This window comes from Mirounga angustirostris, unplaced genomic scaffold (genome assembly GCF_029215605.1).
Source record: "Mirounga angustirostris isolate CCGP_5_RB_7025 unplaced genomic scaffold, mMirAng1.0.hap1 SCAF_1, whole genome shotgun sequence".
Classification (NCBI taxonomy): domain Eukaryota; kingdom Metazoa; phylum Chordata; class Mammalia; order Carnivora; family Phocidae; genus Mirounga; species Mirounga angustirostris.
Window position 1 is genome coordinate 80,732,847 of NW_026991709.1, and position 15,397 is coordinate 80,748,243.

The 15,397-nt window shown below is 37.7% G+C and overlaps 1 protein-coding gene across 4 annotated transcripts in view; it reads right to left on the bottom strand.

Annotated features, from left to right (window-relative positions):
- The window catches only part of VPS8 (VPS8 subunit of CORVET complex), a 252,839-nt gene that overhangs the window by 121,257 nt on the left and 116,185 nt on the right, over positions 1-15,397 (bottom strand). For all 4 annotated transcript variants that reach the window (XR_010409242.1, XM_054504291.2, XM_054504292.2 and 1 more), the window contains exons 28-30: positions 4,444-4,515; positions 1,354-1,473; positions 27-83 (exon numbers count right to left, since the gene is read on the bottom strand). Coding sequence is in view for 3 of the 4 variants with exons in the window: in XM_054504291.2 (XP_054360266.1) it covers positions 27-83; positions 1,354-1,473; positions 4,444-4,515 (249 nt within the window). In the remaining variant the exon portion in view is untranslated. The remainder of the gene's footprint in view (positions 1-26; positions 84-1,353; positions 1,474-4,443; positions 4,516-15,397) is intronic.

A 15,397-nucleotide genomic window follows, 5' to 3' on the forward strand; every position in this document is an offset into this window, starting at 1 on the left:
GCAAGCAGAGTTCCAGTAGTTCATACCTGCTGTCTTTCAGAGTGTCGGGAGTCATCATCAGGACTACAGAGGAATTCAAGGACCTGGTCAAAGAAAAGGTATTTTCTTTGTTGGATATTAACATGGATGCCATAACACTGTAGTCATGAAAGCAACAATAACTACCCTTTCAATATCATCAATTCATTCACACTGGGCCATAACAGACACCACAGATATATGGTATCTTCCTCACTGACTGGCCTATTACATGGCACAGCTGGCTCAAGTATGTTAACAACTTAATATGTATCTGTCTTATCATTACTGTTCCGAAACATGGCAGGAAGACAGTGCCGTCTGCACACCTTAACCTTAAGATCCCTGATACCAAGGACCAAGCAAAGCATGGACTTTATAGAGTCCGGCCACTTGAATTTGAGTCTTAACCTCATTAACACTTAATAACAACACTTATCGCTAATAACAGTTATTAGGTAGGGACTGGGATGAGTGACATAACCTCTGTAGGCTTTAGTTTCCTCATCTGCATAATCGTAACAACTATACCAATCTCAGGACTACCATTACAATGGTGATGAGTTAACACATACATATAAAACCCTGGAACAGGGGCGCTCAGGGGGCTCAGTCAGTTAGGCGTCTGCTTTTGGCTCAGGTCATGATCCCAGGATCAAGCCCCGCATCGGGCTCCCTGCTCAGCCAGGAGCCTGCCGCTACCTCTCCCTCTGCCACTTCCCCTGCTTGTGCTCTTTCTCTCTCTCAAATGAATAAATAAAATCTTCAGGACAAAACAAAAAAACCCTGGAACAGAACCTGGTATTATGAAGTGCTCAATAAATGCTAGTCATTATTGGTAACTTTCTCCAGATAAAAAGGGTTTTCTTTGCCACCTGTGGATATATAGAAGATATTTAACTGGGATTAGGAGATACCTTCAGAGTCAAAGTCATTTATAAGGAAATTCAGTCTTTCTAATAGTGATCTCTCTTCCAGATGATCAACATCATAGACATGCTACCAATGAGATGCGTGACTTTTACATTCAAAAATTCTTGAGCAAACAATTCTAGGCAATTTAGAGCAACAGAATAACAGAGAAAAAAATTTCTATAAGCCAATCTCTACAAGCCATACTCCCAAGACAGCAAGTTACTAGGCAAAATCATACTATCCAGACACAACGTTAAAAAAAAACCCAACTAATTCAATCCAAATTAAAACCAGAACAGGCTCCTACCTGATAAGATATTTAGCTGCTAGGCTATTATATTAAAAAAATGTACAGTCCAGTCAATTTTTCTATGAACAGTAAACATAATGAGAACAATTCTCATCATTAAAGACACTCACCTGATCAAAAAGGGTTCTGTTTACAAACAATGTATTGTCTGGCTTTGCAAGCTGCCGGGCAAGGAATGTAAAGAGACACCCTACTTGTGAGGGAGTAAAATCGGAATTCTCCACCATAACCTGGTGAGCAAAAGAGACCATTTATTCAATATACCATCTGGTTTGACATAAAATTGTATCATTAGAAAGGTGGTGGGAAGCCTCATTACTAAAGACTCATGAGAAGATTCTTTTATAGGCTGTGCAACAATTGAGTTCGATGCCATTTTAGAGAAGGAGCACAAACTACTTTCATATTCTGAAAGGAAAACATTTTAGTGATTTTTGCCATATTTCTAGGCACAATCTGTATGAGAACTGAATTGCCAGAGGTGGCTTTCAAAGAAATATTAAACATGTTTCCCTCTGGAATTCTTAAAAGAGAATCCTTCTAAAGTTAAATTTAAATTACATTTAAGTAACCCTACCAAAAAGCTGCCTACCGACACAGAAAGAAGGGAGTCGTTCTGGGGTTTAAAAGTAAGGTAACCTGAAGGCACAGGAAAAGATGTTCAACATCACTAATCATTGGGGAAATGCAAGTCAAGACCACAATGATGTACCACCTCACACCCGTCAGAATGGCTAGTATCAGAAAGACAAGAAATAGCAAGTGTTAAGCAAGGATGTGGATAAAAGGAAAGACTCATGCACTATGGGTGGGAATGTAATTGGTGCAGCCGCTGTGGAAAACAATATGGCGGTTCCTCAAAAAATTTAAAAAAGTGTGATCCAGGAATTCCATCTCTAAGTATTTATCTGAAGAAAACAAAAACCCTAATTCAGAAAGATATATGCACCCCTATGTTTACTGCAGCATGACTTACAATGGCCAAGACATGGAAGCAGCTTAAATTCCATCAATAGATGAATGGATAAAGAAGAGAAATAGGAAATACCAGCACGCAGGCATTGTGCTGGACACATTCTGGTCATGTTAAAACAATGACACACACACAAAAATCCTCACAGTCTCTGCTTACAGGAAACTGCAGGCAGGAAAATACACATGTAAACAATTACCATACAGTGTGCCATGTGTAGCATGAAGTGTTGTATGAACATGGAGAAGGGGCAACTAATCAAACTGAAAGTGTGGAAAGGATTCTAAAAGAGTTTCTCGTGGATGATATTTGAGTTATGTCTTGGAAAATGGTTAGGAATTTGCCAGGCAGAGAAAGGGAAAGAAAGGCATGACAGGATGAAAGAAAACGCACACAAAGAACATAAGACATAAAGATGACATAAGACAATTCGGTGAATTGCAATAATTTAATATGGTTGAGAAGTGTTCGTAATACAGAGGGTGTGTGCACCACAGGGGGTGTGTTAGGGGTAGGAGAGGAGAGTAGTTGTAGAGAAGTAATCGGGGACCAGAAAATACAGAAGGATCTTGGATGTCATGTTCAACAACTTTACATGAGTATGGCAGAAACTAGTACTTGTGCTCCAACATCTGCTCTTCCCTCCTAACTTAGAACTCCTCATTTTAGGCTAAACACATGGTCACCCATAATAAAGAGTACATTTCTCAGTCTCTCTTAACAGCTGAGAAGCAATATATCTAAGTTCTGATCAACATGTTATAAGCTGAATTGTAGTATACAACTTCTAAAAAGTCTTCTTAAAGAGAGGGAACTCTTTTCTTCATCTCTTTCTGCATTCAGACTGGCTAGAATGTCGAGGTGATGGCTGGAGCCCAAGAAGGTATTTTGGACCAAAAGACAGGAACCATATACTAAGAATAACAACAGTTAAAGCAGAAGGCATCTGCATCCCTGATAAGTTTGTGAAGCCACTCTACTAGAACAGGTTGCTGACCTCCAGACTTTTATGAGAAAAATAAATTCCCTTCATAATTAAACTATTGTTATTTTGAATCTCTCTCATAGCAGAACTTAATTCCAACTGATCCAATAGGTAGCCACAGAAGAATAAAAAAAAGGCAAGATCACAAATTAAAGGAGGACAAGATTAGGTATAGAGAGACCATTTAGAAAATCCAAGTAAAAATTCTCCACACCACCTACCTGGATCAAACTGGCATTATTTGGGGACTTAGCGATCCTATTCTCATACTCATCACTGCCTATCTTAAAACGTCAATAAACAGCTCAAATAAGGTATATAAATGTGCTTTAAAATTATAAAGAACTATTATAAATGTAATGCATTAATGTCATACATAATTAGAGAACATTTTAATTTTGGTCTCTTGTCCAAAATAATCTAAAACTCGCTAAGAGGAAGAAATCTCCATTTCACAGCCAAATGGACAAGATTCTAAGATTTCAACTACAAGAAGAAACTGGCCTTATCCAAGCTGTGCAGATGGAAAGGAAAAGAATCTGTCTCTGCATTCATTCATTAGCAGCAGAGTGGATCTCAAAATAACTTTGGACTGAATCTAGTTAGATTTAAACTGAGATGATCCTCTCTGTGTGCCTCTAATCATTCTGAAGTTGTACCTATCACCTTAGTGCCCCAGTCAAATGAGAGCACCACCTTAGCAACACAGCAATGCTGGTATGAAGATTCTTCACATTCATTATTTTCTCAAAGCATTCTGAAGTTAGTCACTATTATTTCACATAATCATGCCAATATAGCAACTACCACAATATGCATTTCACAGCAGTACCCTATATCCTGTATCTATCTAGTCGACAGCTGAGATAAATTAAATTTTTTTTTAAAGAATGATTAGTATTTCATTCAGGTTTGGAAGACAAAGATATCACAATTTAAATGATTTCAACACACTGTTTCATTAAATAAGATCATTTTAGAACTTGCTATAAAACAATTCAACTTTCTTAAAATAAACATCAATACAGGGGCACCTGGGTGGCTCAGTTGGTTAAGTATATGATTCTGGCTCAGGTCATGATCTCAGGGTCATGAGACTGAGCCCTGCGTCAGGCTCCACACTGGGCATGGAGTCTGCTTAAGATTCTCTCTATCCCTCTCCCTGTGCCCCTTGCCCCCCTAAAAACAAACAAGCAAACAAACAAACATCAATACAAAGACATCTATTCTCTGAATACTTACTTTCAACAAAATATCCACAATTCGTTGTTGATATTCTACAGCTTGCTTGTCATTTTTAAAATCTTCAAAAGTCTAACAGGAAGAAATTTTTAAAAATTATTATTATTTGCACATTTTAGAAGGAAACAAGATATTAAATTCTTATTAATAGGTAAAATCCCAAATAAGGTAACCATTCCTCATCAGGTTTTTCCTTATATACCTTTAAATAGTAAGTTGCTTTTAGCAAGTTAGGTAGAAAGCTATAGCATTTACTATTGCATGGTATCCTGGGACTTTAAAAATGAATAACAAGTATAAAAATACAGCAACTGCCATACAACCAAAAAGCGATTTTAGAAAGTTCACAGGCAATGAAAAAGAAAAAACACTAATGACAAAAGGCAATTTGTGAACAAGGGTTTGAGAAGATGAACTATATGTTACATGCTCTGCCATCATTCCAACTATGCTATTTGGAAATAATAACTGAAGTACAGTTTATTAACTTTCCTGAAAAATAACTTTCATCATTTCCATGACAACTAAAAAAAATGATGTTCAATGATAGACATTTTCTAAAAATGGTAAAACTGTCACAATGTTAAAATCCTCAAGCCTACACACATACAAGGACTAGGTATCTTATTTTCAAAACACTGCCAAGTATAGCCCTTTTATGTCCCTGGGCAAGTAGAGCCAAATATATTTTGAACAGAACATGCACCAAAGTAAATGACAGCATCAGATTCTGAAAATACCTAATACCTATAAAATGCATATATGAGAATAAGAATTGTGTTTACTACCAAAAAATTAAAATGAAATTATTTATTAAATAATAAAAATGATGAGAGACTTGAATATCTTTCCCATGGTTTTCACTTAGCACATGTGGGTCTTAGAAATGTATGAATCCATATAGCAATAATTTACTGCTTATTTTCCTAAAAAAATAAACTATATATTGTCCCATTAAAAATTAAATGAGTAGATTTTAAAAAAGGAATTTCACAGCCATGAACTTTCAAGACTACATCACGGTTACATTCAACCAAAATACTGCTATTCTTTAAATGGGCCCTGAACTTTCCTAACTTCTCCCAAGTACCTCTGCTCATGATGTTCTCCAGTTAGCATGCACTTCCTTCTACTTTCCTGACACACACTAAGTGCTTTAAACAAATGGATGCTCGATTGTCTACTTAATGACAGAGAAAAACAAAATATTTTTTTTTTAAACTCTTCCTTCACCTAGACTACTTTGCTGCCTGTTAGTTGAAAAATGCTGAGATGAATTACCAAGGAGACTGTAAGAACTCTCAATCTGGAAACTCAAATAGAAGATATTTTAATGTTTAAGTGAGTTAAATATTACCCTGCCTAGTTCTAAGGTGAACTAGGAAGTCTCTCAGTTCTCTCTGCAGGTTTACAAAAACAACAAACATGAACACACTAACACAAACACATACTTCTATCCCACCCCATCTTGCCAAAGTAAGATGTCACTGTGCAGATACAAATAGAAGGTATTATCTGCTAATACAAGTGCTATTCAACTAAAACACAAATCATGGAGAATTAACATATGTATAAAAAGGAACAGCAGTGACAGCTAGTAAAAAAGAATTTCTTATTCATTTTCCTTTTCAGCAGCATATATTCACTGCTTTGAGACAGATATTGAAAGTTTACTTCTATAAACATAATTAAGTGGTGATATACCACAGTATGAATATTATGATATAAATAATGACATATTTTGGTTGAAGTTAACAGCTGCCACTAACATGGCACATCACTGTTAAAACATCATCATTCCATAAAGATGCTTCTACTTACACAATGCTTGGTAACAGGAATAACGCAAAGATGTCCTAATGGAGAATGACACAGTTTGTGAAGCACAAAGGCATACAAGCCACCCATGGGAGAAAAGACATGAACAAAAGTAAAGTAAGAGAAATAGAAAACATAAATGAAAAGAACAAAGAAAATAAAGTTTAAATAAAGTAAAAGAGATCAGAGAAAAGTTTGTGACAAATATAGAAGATAAAGATAATACAATATACAAAGAACTGCAGTTTAAGATGAAATACAAAACAATGAAGCAGAAAAAGCAATTAAATCTCTAATTCAAGAAAACTTTTTTTTTTTTTTAAAGATTTTATTTATTTATTTGACAGAGAGAGGCACAGCGAGAGAGGGAATACAAGCAGGGGGAGTGGGAGAAGCAGGCTTCCCATGGAGCAGGGAGCCCGATGCGGGGCTCGATCCCAGAACCCTGGGATCATGACCTGAGCCGAAGGCAGACGCTTAATGACTGAGCCACCCAGGCGCCCCTCAAGAAAACATTTTTGAAATAAAGACTTGAATTGACACATTGAAAAGGCTTACAGTATACATGGTAAAAATTACCCAGAACAGTCAATTCTGAGTGTTTTCTTAGAACAAAACTATTAGTCTTTAAAGACAAACCAGACTGGTAGAAAACATTTGCTAAGCTTATGTAATCTGACAAAGAACTTGTATTTAAAATTTGTAGAGAACTTTCAAAACCAGGCAAGAAAATAAACACAATTAAAAAAAAAATTTGAACAGGGGCACCTGGGTGGCTCGGTCATTAAGTGCCTGCCTTTGGCTCAGGTCGTGATCCCAGGGTGCTGGGATCGAGCCCCACATCGGGCTCCCTGCTCCGTGGGAAGCCTGCTTCTCCCTCTCCCTCTGCTGCTCCCCCTGCTTGTGTTCCCTCTCTCGCTGTCTCTCTCACTGTCAAATAAATAAAAAATTTAAAAAAATCTTTAAAAAAATTTGAACAGATATTTCACCAGAGAATATATGGATGACAAACATATCTTCTCTACTGATCTATTTTAATGAAAAAAATGCTTAATATCATTAGTCAGAAGGAAAATATTAAATAAAAACCACAAGATACCACTACACACCTTTTAGAATGGTAATTTTAAAACGATCAACTCTAGCAAGTGTTGGTGAGATGAAGGAACTGATTGATACTCATCTATACTACTAGTAGGAATGTAAAATGGTAGAACCACTTTAGAAAACAGCCCGTCAGTTTCTGACAAAGTAAAAGAATACATTTAACAAATGACCCAGCAATTCTATCCTTTGAGATTTACTCAAGAGAAACAGAAATATATGTCCACACTAATAATAGCCTAAAACACAAAGCAACTCCAAGGACCATCTACTGGTGAACAGATCAGCAAACTGTATATCCATAACATGGAAAATTACACAGCTATAAAAAGGAACAACCTGGTTTGGGAGAAGATGGCGACAGAGTAGAAGGACCTTGGGCTCGCCTAGTCCCACAAATACAACTAGATAACTACCAAATCATCCTACATACACCAGAAATTGACCTGAAGACTGACAGAACAAACTCCACCACTAAAGGGAGAAAAGAGGCTACACTGAAGAAGGCATAAAGCGTGGAGATGTGGTTTAGGGGAGCAACGGACTGAAGCTGCTGTGAAGGGGCGGGAGGGAGGTCGCAGAGAAGGGCGGGGGTTGGGGAGGGAGGGAGCACCCAGGGGAATGCACAAGGAGAATGTTTCCCCAGAGCCACTGGCTTGGAAAATGAGAGGGGCTGAATTTTAGGACTTCTTGCAACCAGAAGGGCTTAAAGCCTGGAATTTTAAAGGTCAGCAGGCTTGGCTGGGATAGAGCCTAGAAGGTACTGCACTACTCCTGGAGAGAAGGCAGGCAAACAATTTGGAGGCAGATATCATGGAAACAGCAATCTGAAGAGTGCCTGGGGCACACAGTGGGAGATTATTTGCCAGTCTTGACCACGTCCCTGAGAGGCAACGTTCATGGACATATCCCTTCAGGAACAAAGGAGCTGGCTGGTGCCATTTCCGTACAAACACAGAGCCACCTGCAGGAAGCAGTGCAGTGCTACACTGGCTGCCTAACTTGCTTATACCAAGCCCACCCTTATGTGCTCTAATAGAACTGCCCTTCCCAGTCACACTTGCCTCAGTTCCAAGTGGGTGGGCCCCTCCCCAAGAAGATCAGCATAAACCCCCGCACACATTGTCACCTGACCAGAGAGTTTTGCAGGGCCTCAGTTCCAGTGTAGGTGGTGACAGGTCTCATTTCACAAGCAGATCAGAGCACACCTAGTTAAAACTCGCCACATTCAGGCCAGGGATGAAACACTGCTCACAGCAGGCAAGGAGAGCCTCTGCAGATGACTGGCCTGCAGGATAGTGCAGCCAGAACACAACAGAGCACACATAGTGCACACTGGTGAATTCCCTGAAGTGACAGGCCCTGGGTACTACATGACCTCTTCATTGTAAGGCCATTGCTTTCAGGAGCAGTACACATAACTGGCTTTTCTAACACTTATAAGGCAGCAGCAATTTATTATTTTTTTTTAAGATTTTTTTTCTTTCTTTATTTGACAGCGAGAGAGCACAAGTAGGCAGCAGGGAAAGGGAGAAGCAGGCTCTCTGCTGAGCAGCAGGCAGAGGGAAAGGGAGAAGCAGGCAGAGGGAAAGGGGGAAGCAGGCTCTCTGCTGAGCAGGAGCCCCTATGTGGGGCTCAATTCCAGGACCCTGGGATCATGACCCGAGCTGAAGGCAGCAGCTTAACCGACTGAGCCATCCAGGCGCCCAAGGCAGCAGCAATTTAGACAAAATGTGAAGAGAGGAATTTATCCTAAATGAAAGAACAAGATAAGGCCACAGGCAGAGATCTAATTGAAACAGATATACGTAACATGCCTGAGGGAGAATTTAAAGTAACAACCATAAGAATACTCACTGGGTTTGAGAAAAGAATAGAAGACATCAATAAGACCCTTACCACAAACATGTAAGAGTTAAAAAAAGAATCAAAGATGAAGAGCCCAATAAACGAGATTAGAAACACACCTGATGCAATGAACAGCAGGCTGGAAGAAGCAGAAGAATGAATTGATGACTTAGAAGAAAAAGTAACAGAAAGCAATGAAGCCGAACAAAAGAGAGAAAGAAGAATTATGCAAAACAAGAATAAACTCAGGGAACTCAGTGACTCTACTAAATATAGTAACATTCATATTACAGGAGTCCTAGAAGAAGAAAGAGAAAAGGGGGCAGAAAATTTATTTGAAGAAATAATAGCTGAAAACTTCCCTAATCTGGGGCAGGGAACAGATATACAGATCCAGGAGACAGAAAGAACTCCCATCAAAATCAACAAAAGCAGCTCAAAACCAAGACATACTGAAATTAAAGTTGCAAAATATAGTGATAAAGAAAAAATCTTAAAAGCAACAAAAGAAGTCATTAACTTACAAGGGAAAACCCATTAGGCTAGGGTTTTCCATTGAAAGAGATTTTTCAACAGAAACTTGGCAAGCCAGAAGAGAGTAGCACGAGACATTCAAAATGCTGAATAGGAAAAATCTGCAGCCAAGAATGCTCTATCCAGTAAGGCTACCATTTGGAATAGAAGGGGAGATAAAGAGTTTTCCTGACAAAAACCAAAAGAGTTTGTGATGACTAAACTAGCCCTGCAAGAAATATTAAAGGGGACTCTTTAATATTGAGTGGAAAGGAGAAAACAAAAGTGACAGTATAAATGCAGGAAACACAAAGCAGTAAACATGAATATTTCTGCAAAACTCGGTCAAGAACTCACACACACAAAAGGATATAAAATATAATAACATATACCCAAAATGTGCGGAGAGGAGAAAAGAATGGGTGCAAATTTGAACAACCATCAACTTAATATAGACTGCTATTTGCAGAAGAGTTTATATACAAACCTAATGGTAACCAATATCAAAACCCACTAATAAACATCAAAGAATAAAGAGAAAGAAATCCAAATGTACACTAAAGAAAACCAGCAAAACATGAAAGAGAGAAAGACAAGAAAGGATCAGGGGCGCCTGGGTGGCTCAGTTGGTTAAGCGACTGCCTTTGGCTCAGGTCATGATCTCAGGGTCCTGGGATCGAGCCCCATATCAGGCTCCCTGCTTGGCAGGAAGCCTGCTTCTCCCTTTCCCACTCCCCCTGCTTCTGTTCCCTCTTTCGCTCTCTCTCTGTCAAATAAATAAATAAAATCTTAAAAAAAAAAGACAAGAAAGGATCACAGAAAATCTTCCAAAACAACCACAAGTAATAAAATGGCAATTAATACATATCAATAACTCTGAATATAAATGGACTAAACGTTCCAATCAAAAGACACAGGGTGTCAGAATGGATAAGAAAACAAGACCCATCTACATGGGGCTAATTTTAGACCTAAAGACACTTTTAATATATATATATATATTTTTTTTAGATTTTATTTATTTATCAGAGAGAGGCAGGCAGAGGGAGAAGCAGGCCCCTTGCTAAGCAAGGAGCCCCATGTGGGACTCGATCCCAGGACTCTGGGATCATGACCTGAGCCGAAAGCAGACGCTTAACTGACTGAGCCACCCAGGCGTCCCGACCTAAAGACACTTTTAGATTGAAATTGAGGAGATGGAGAAATATTTATCATGCAAATGGATGTCAAAAGAAAGCTGGAATAACAATACTTATATTGGACAAACTAGGCTTTAAAACAGACTGTAACAAGAGACAAAGAAGGGCACTACATAATAATAAAGGGAACAATCCAACAAGATATACCAATTATAAATGTTTATGCACTGAAAATGGTAGCACCCAAATATATAAAACAATTAGTAACAAACAGAAAGGAACAAATTAATGATAATACAATAATAGTAGGGGACTTTACCACCCCACTTACATCAATGGATGGATCATCTAAATGGAAACTCAACAAGGAAACAGTGGTTTTGAGTGACACACTGGACCAGTTGGACTAAAACAGCAGAATACACATTCTTTTCAAGTGCACATGGAACATTCTCTAGAATAAATCACATATTAGGTAACAAAACAGGCCTCAACAAATACAAAAAGACTGAAATCATACCATGCCCCTTTTCTGACCCCAACGTTATGAAACTAGAAGTCAACCATAAGAAAATATCTCGAAAGACCACAAATACATGGAGGTTAAACAACATGCGACTCAACAACGAATGGGTGAACCAGGAAATCAAAGAAAAAATTTAAAAAATACATGGACACAGGGGCACCTGGGTGGCTCAGTTGTTAAGCGTCTGCCTTTGGCTCAGGTCATGATCCCAGTGTCCTGGGATCAAGTCCCATATCGGGCTCCCTGCTCTGCAGGAAACCTGCTTCTCCCTCTCCCACTCCCCCTGCTTGTGGTCCCTTGCTCGCTGTCTCACTCTCTCAAATAAATAAATAAATAATCTTTAAAAAAAAAAATACCTGGACACAAATGAAAAGGAAAACGCAACAGTATAAGCTTTGGGATGCAGCAAAAGTGGTCCTAAGAGGGAAGTACATAGTAGTACATAGTAGGCCCACCTCAAAAAAGAATCTCAAACAATGGAACCTTACACCTAAAGGAGCTAGGAAAAGGACAACAAACAAATCCCAAAACAGTAAAAGGAAGGAAATAATAAAGATTGGAGCAGAAATAAATGATATAGAAACTAAAAAAAAACAAGAGAACAGATCAATGAAACCAGGAGCTGATTCTCTGAAAAAATTAAAATTGATAAACCCCTAGCCAGACATATCAAAAAGAAAAGGGACCCAAATAAGTAAAATCACAAATGAGAGCAGAGAAATAACAGCCAACACTACAGAAATACAAACAATTATAAGAGAATGTTACGAAAAACTATATGCCAACAAATGGACAACCTAGAAGAAATGGATAAATTCCTAGAAACTTATAAACTACCAAAACTGAAATAGGCAGAAATAGAAAACTTGAATAGACCAATAACCAGCAAAGAAACTTAATCAATAATAAAAAAAACTCCCAACAAACAAAAATTCAGGACCAGATGGCTTCATAGGCAAATTCTAAAGAAGAGTTAATACCTATTTAAACATTTAAAGGAGAGTTAATACCTAGTCTTCTCAAACTATTCCAAAAAATAGAAAAGGAAGAAAAACTTCCAAATTCATTCTATGAGGCCAGCATTACCCTGATACCAAAACCAGATAAAGACATCACACACAAAAAAGAGAGGCCAATATTCCTGAGGAACACAGATGCAAAATTTCTCAGTGAAATACCAGCAAACCAAATCCAACAATGCATTAAAAAAAATTATTCACTGTGATCAAATGGATTTATTCCTGGGTTGCTGGTTCAAAATTCACAAATCAATCAATGTGATACATCACATTAACAAAAGAAAGGATAAGGACCACAGATCCTTTTAATAGATGCAGAAAAAGCATTTGACAAAGTACAACATCCATTCATGATAAAAACCCCCAACAAAGTAGGTTTAGAGGAAACATAGCTCAACATAAAAAAGGCCATATATGAAAAATCCAGAGTTAATATCATCCTAAATGGGAGAAAACTGGCAGCTTTTCCTCTAGGTCAGGAATGAGGATGTCCACTCTCACCTCCTTCACTCAACCTAGTACTGGAAGTCCTGGCTACAGCAATCAGAAAACAAAAAGGAATAAAAGGCATCCAAATTGGTAAGGAAGAAGTAAAACTGTCACTATTTGCAGATGACATGACACTATACTATACATAGAAAACCTTAAAGACTCAAACAAAAAACTGCTAGAACTGATAAACGAATTCAGTAAAGTTGCAGGACACAAAATCAACATACAGAAATCTGCTGCATTTCTATACACCAATAATGAAGCAGCAGAAAGAAAAATTAAGGAATCAACCCCACCAAAAACCGTAAGATACCTAGGAATAAACCTAATGAAAGAGGTGAAAGACCTGTACTCTGAAAACTATAAAATACTGATCAAAGAAACTGAAGATGACACAAAGAAATGGAAAGTTATTCCATGCTCATGGACTAGAAAAACAAATACTGTTTAAAATATCTACTACCCAAAGCAATCGACAGATTTAATGCAATCCCTATCAAAATACCAACAGCATTTTTCACAGAGCTAGAACAAACAATCCTAAAATTTGTATGGAACCACAAAAGATCCCAAATAGCCAATGCAATCTTGAAAAAGAAAAGCAAAGCTAGAGGCATCACAATTCCAGACTTCAAGTTATATTACAAAGCTATAATCAAAACAGTATGGTACTGGCACAAAAATAGACATGTAGATCAATGCAACAGAATAGAAAACCCACAAATGAACACACAATCTTCAACAAAGTGGGCAAGAATATCCAATGGGAAAAAGACAGTGTCTTCAACAAATGGTGTTGGGAAAACTGGACAGTCACATGCAAAAGAATGAAACTGGACCACTTTCTTACACCATACACAAAAATAAATTTAAAATGGATTAAGGACCTAAATGTGAGACCTGAAACCGTAAAAATCCTAGAGGAAAGCACAGGCAGTAACTTCTTTGACATCAGCCATAGCAACTTCTTTCTAGATATGTCTCCTGAGGTATGGGAAACAAAAGCAAAAATTAACTACTGGGACTACATTAAAACCAAAAGCTTCTGCACAGCAAAGGAAACAATCAATAAAACTAAAAGGCAACCTATGGAATGGGAGAAGATACTTGCAAATGATATATCTGATAAAGGGTTAGTATCCAAAATACAAAAAGAACTTTTAAAACTCAACACCCAAAAAACAAATAATCCAATTAAAAAATGGGAGTATGAATAGACATTTTTCCAAAGAAGACATACAGATGGCCAAGAGACACATGAAAAGATGCTCAACCTCACTTTTTATCAGGGAAATGCAAATCAAAAACTACAATGAGCTATCACCTCATACCTGTCAGAATGGCTACAATCAACAACACAGAAACAACAGGTGTTGGCAAGGATGTGGAGAAAGGGGAACCCCTTTGCACTGTTGGTGGGAATGCAAACTGATGCAGCCACATGGAAAACAGTATTGGAGGTTCCTCAAAAAGTTAAAATTAGAATTATCCCACGACCTAGCAATTGCACCACTGAGTATTTATTTACCCAAAGAATACAAAAACACTAAATCAAAGGGATAGATGCACTCCAATGTTTATAGCAGCATTATCTACAACAGCCAAATTATGGATACAGCTCAAGTGTCTATCGATTGATGAATGGAGGAAGAAGATATGGTATATATACACAATGGGATATTATTCAGCCATAAAAAAGAATGAAATCTTGCCATTTGCAATGGCATAGATGGAGCTAGAGAGTATAATGTTAAGTAAACTAAGTCAGAGAAGACAAATACCGTATGATTTCACTCATATGTGGAATTTAAGAAACAAAACAAGCAAGCAAAGGGAATAAAAGAGAGAGAGGCAAACCAAGAAGCCGTCCCTTAACTCTAGAGAACAAACTAATGGTTACCAGAGGGGTGGTGGGCAGGGGATGGGTGAAACAGGTGGTGGGGATTAAGGAGCGCACGTGTTGTGATGAGCACCGGGTCCTGTATGGAAGTGCTGGGTCACTATATTGTACACCTGAAAGTAACATACACTGTATGTTAACTAACTGGAATTTAAATAAAAACGTAAAGAAAAAAAAAAGGAACAATCTATTGATATAAGCAACAGAACTAATAAATCTCAAAAGCATTACTTTAAGTGAAAGAAGCCCCCCAAAACTACAAAGCATATGATTTTATTTATATGACCTCTGGAAAAGGCAAAATTTCAGTGTCAGAAAGCAAATTGGTAATTGCCAGGGGCTGGGGTTTGGGACTAACTACAAAACTGCAAAAGTGACCTTTTTGGTGTCATAGAAATGTTCCGTATCTAGGTTGTAGGAGAGGTCACAACACTGTATACATTTGTCAAACTCTTCTCTTGAAATGGACGAACTACATTCTGCTTAAATTGTATGTCAAGGAAGCTAAATTTAAAAACTTTACTTGAAAAAAATATTCCTAAATGGAAAAAAAGGTGGTAAAATGTGATTTAAAAATCTGTCACGTAAATTATTT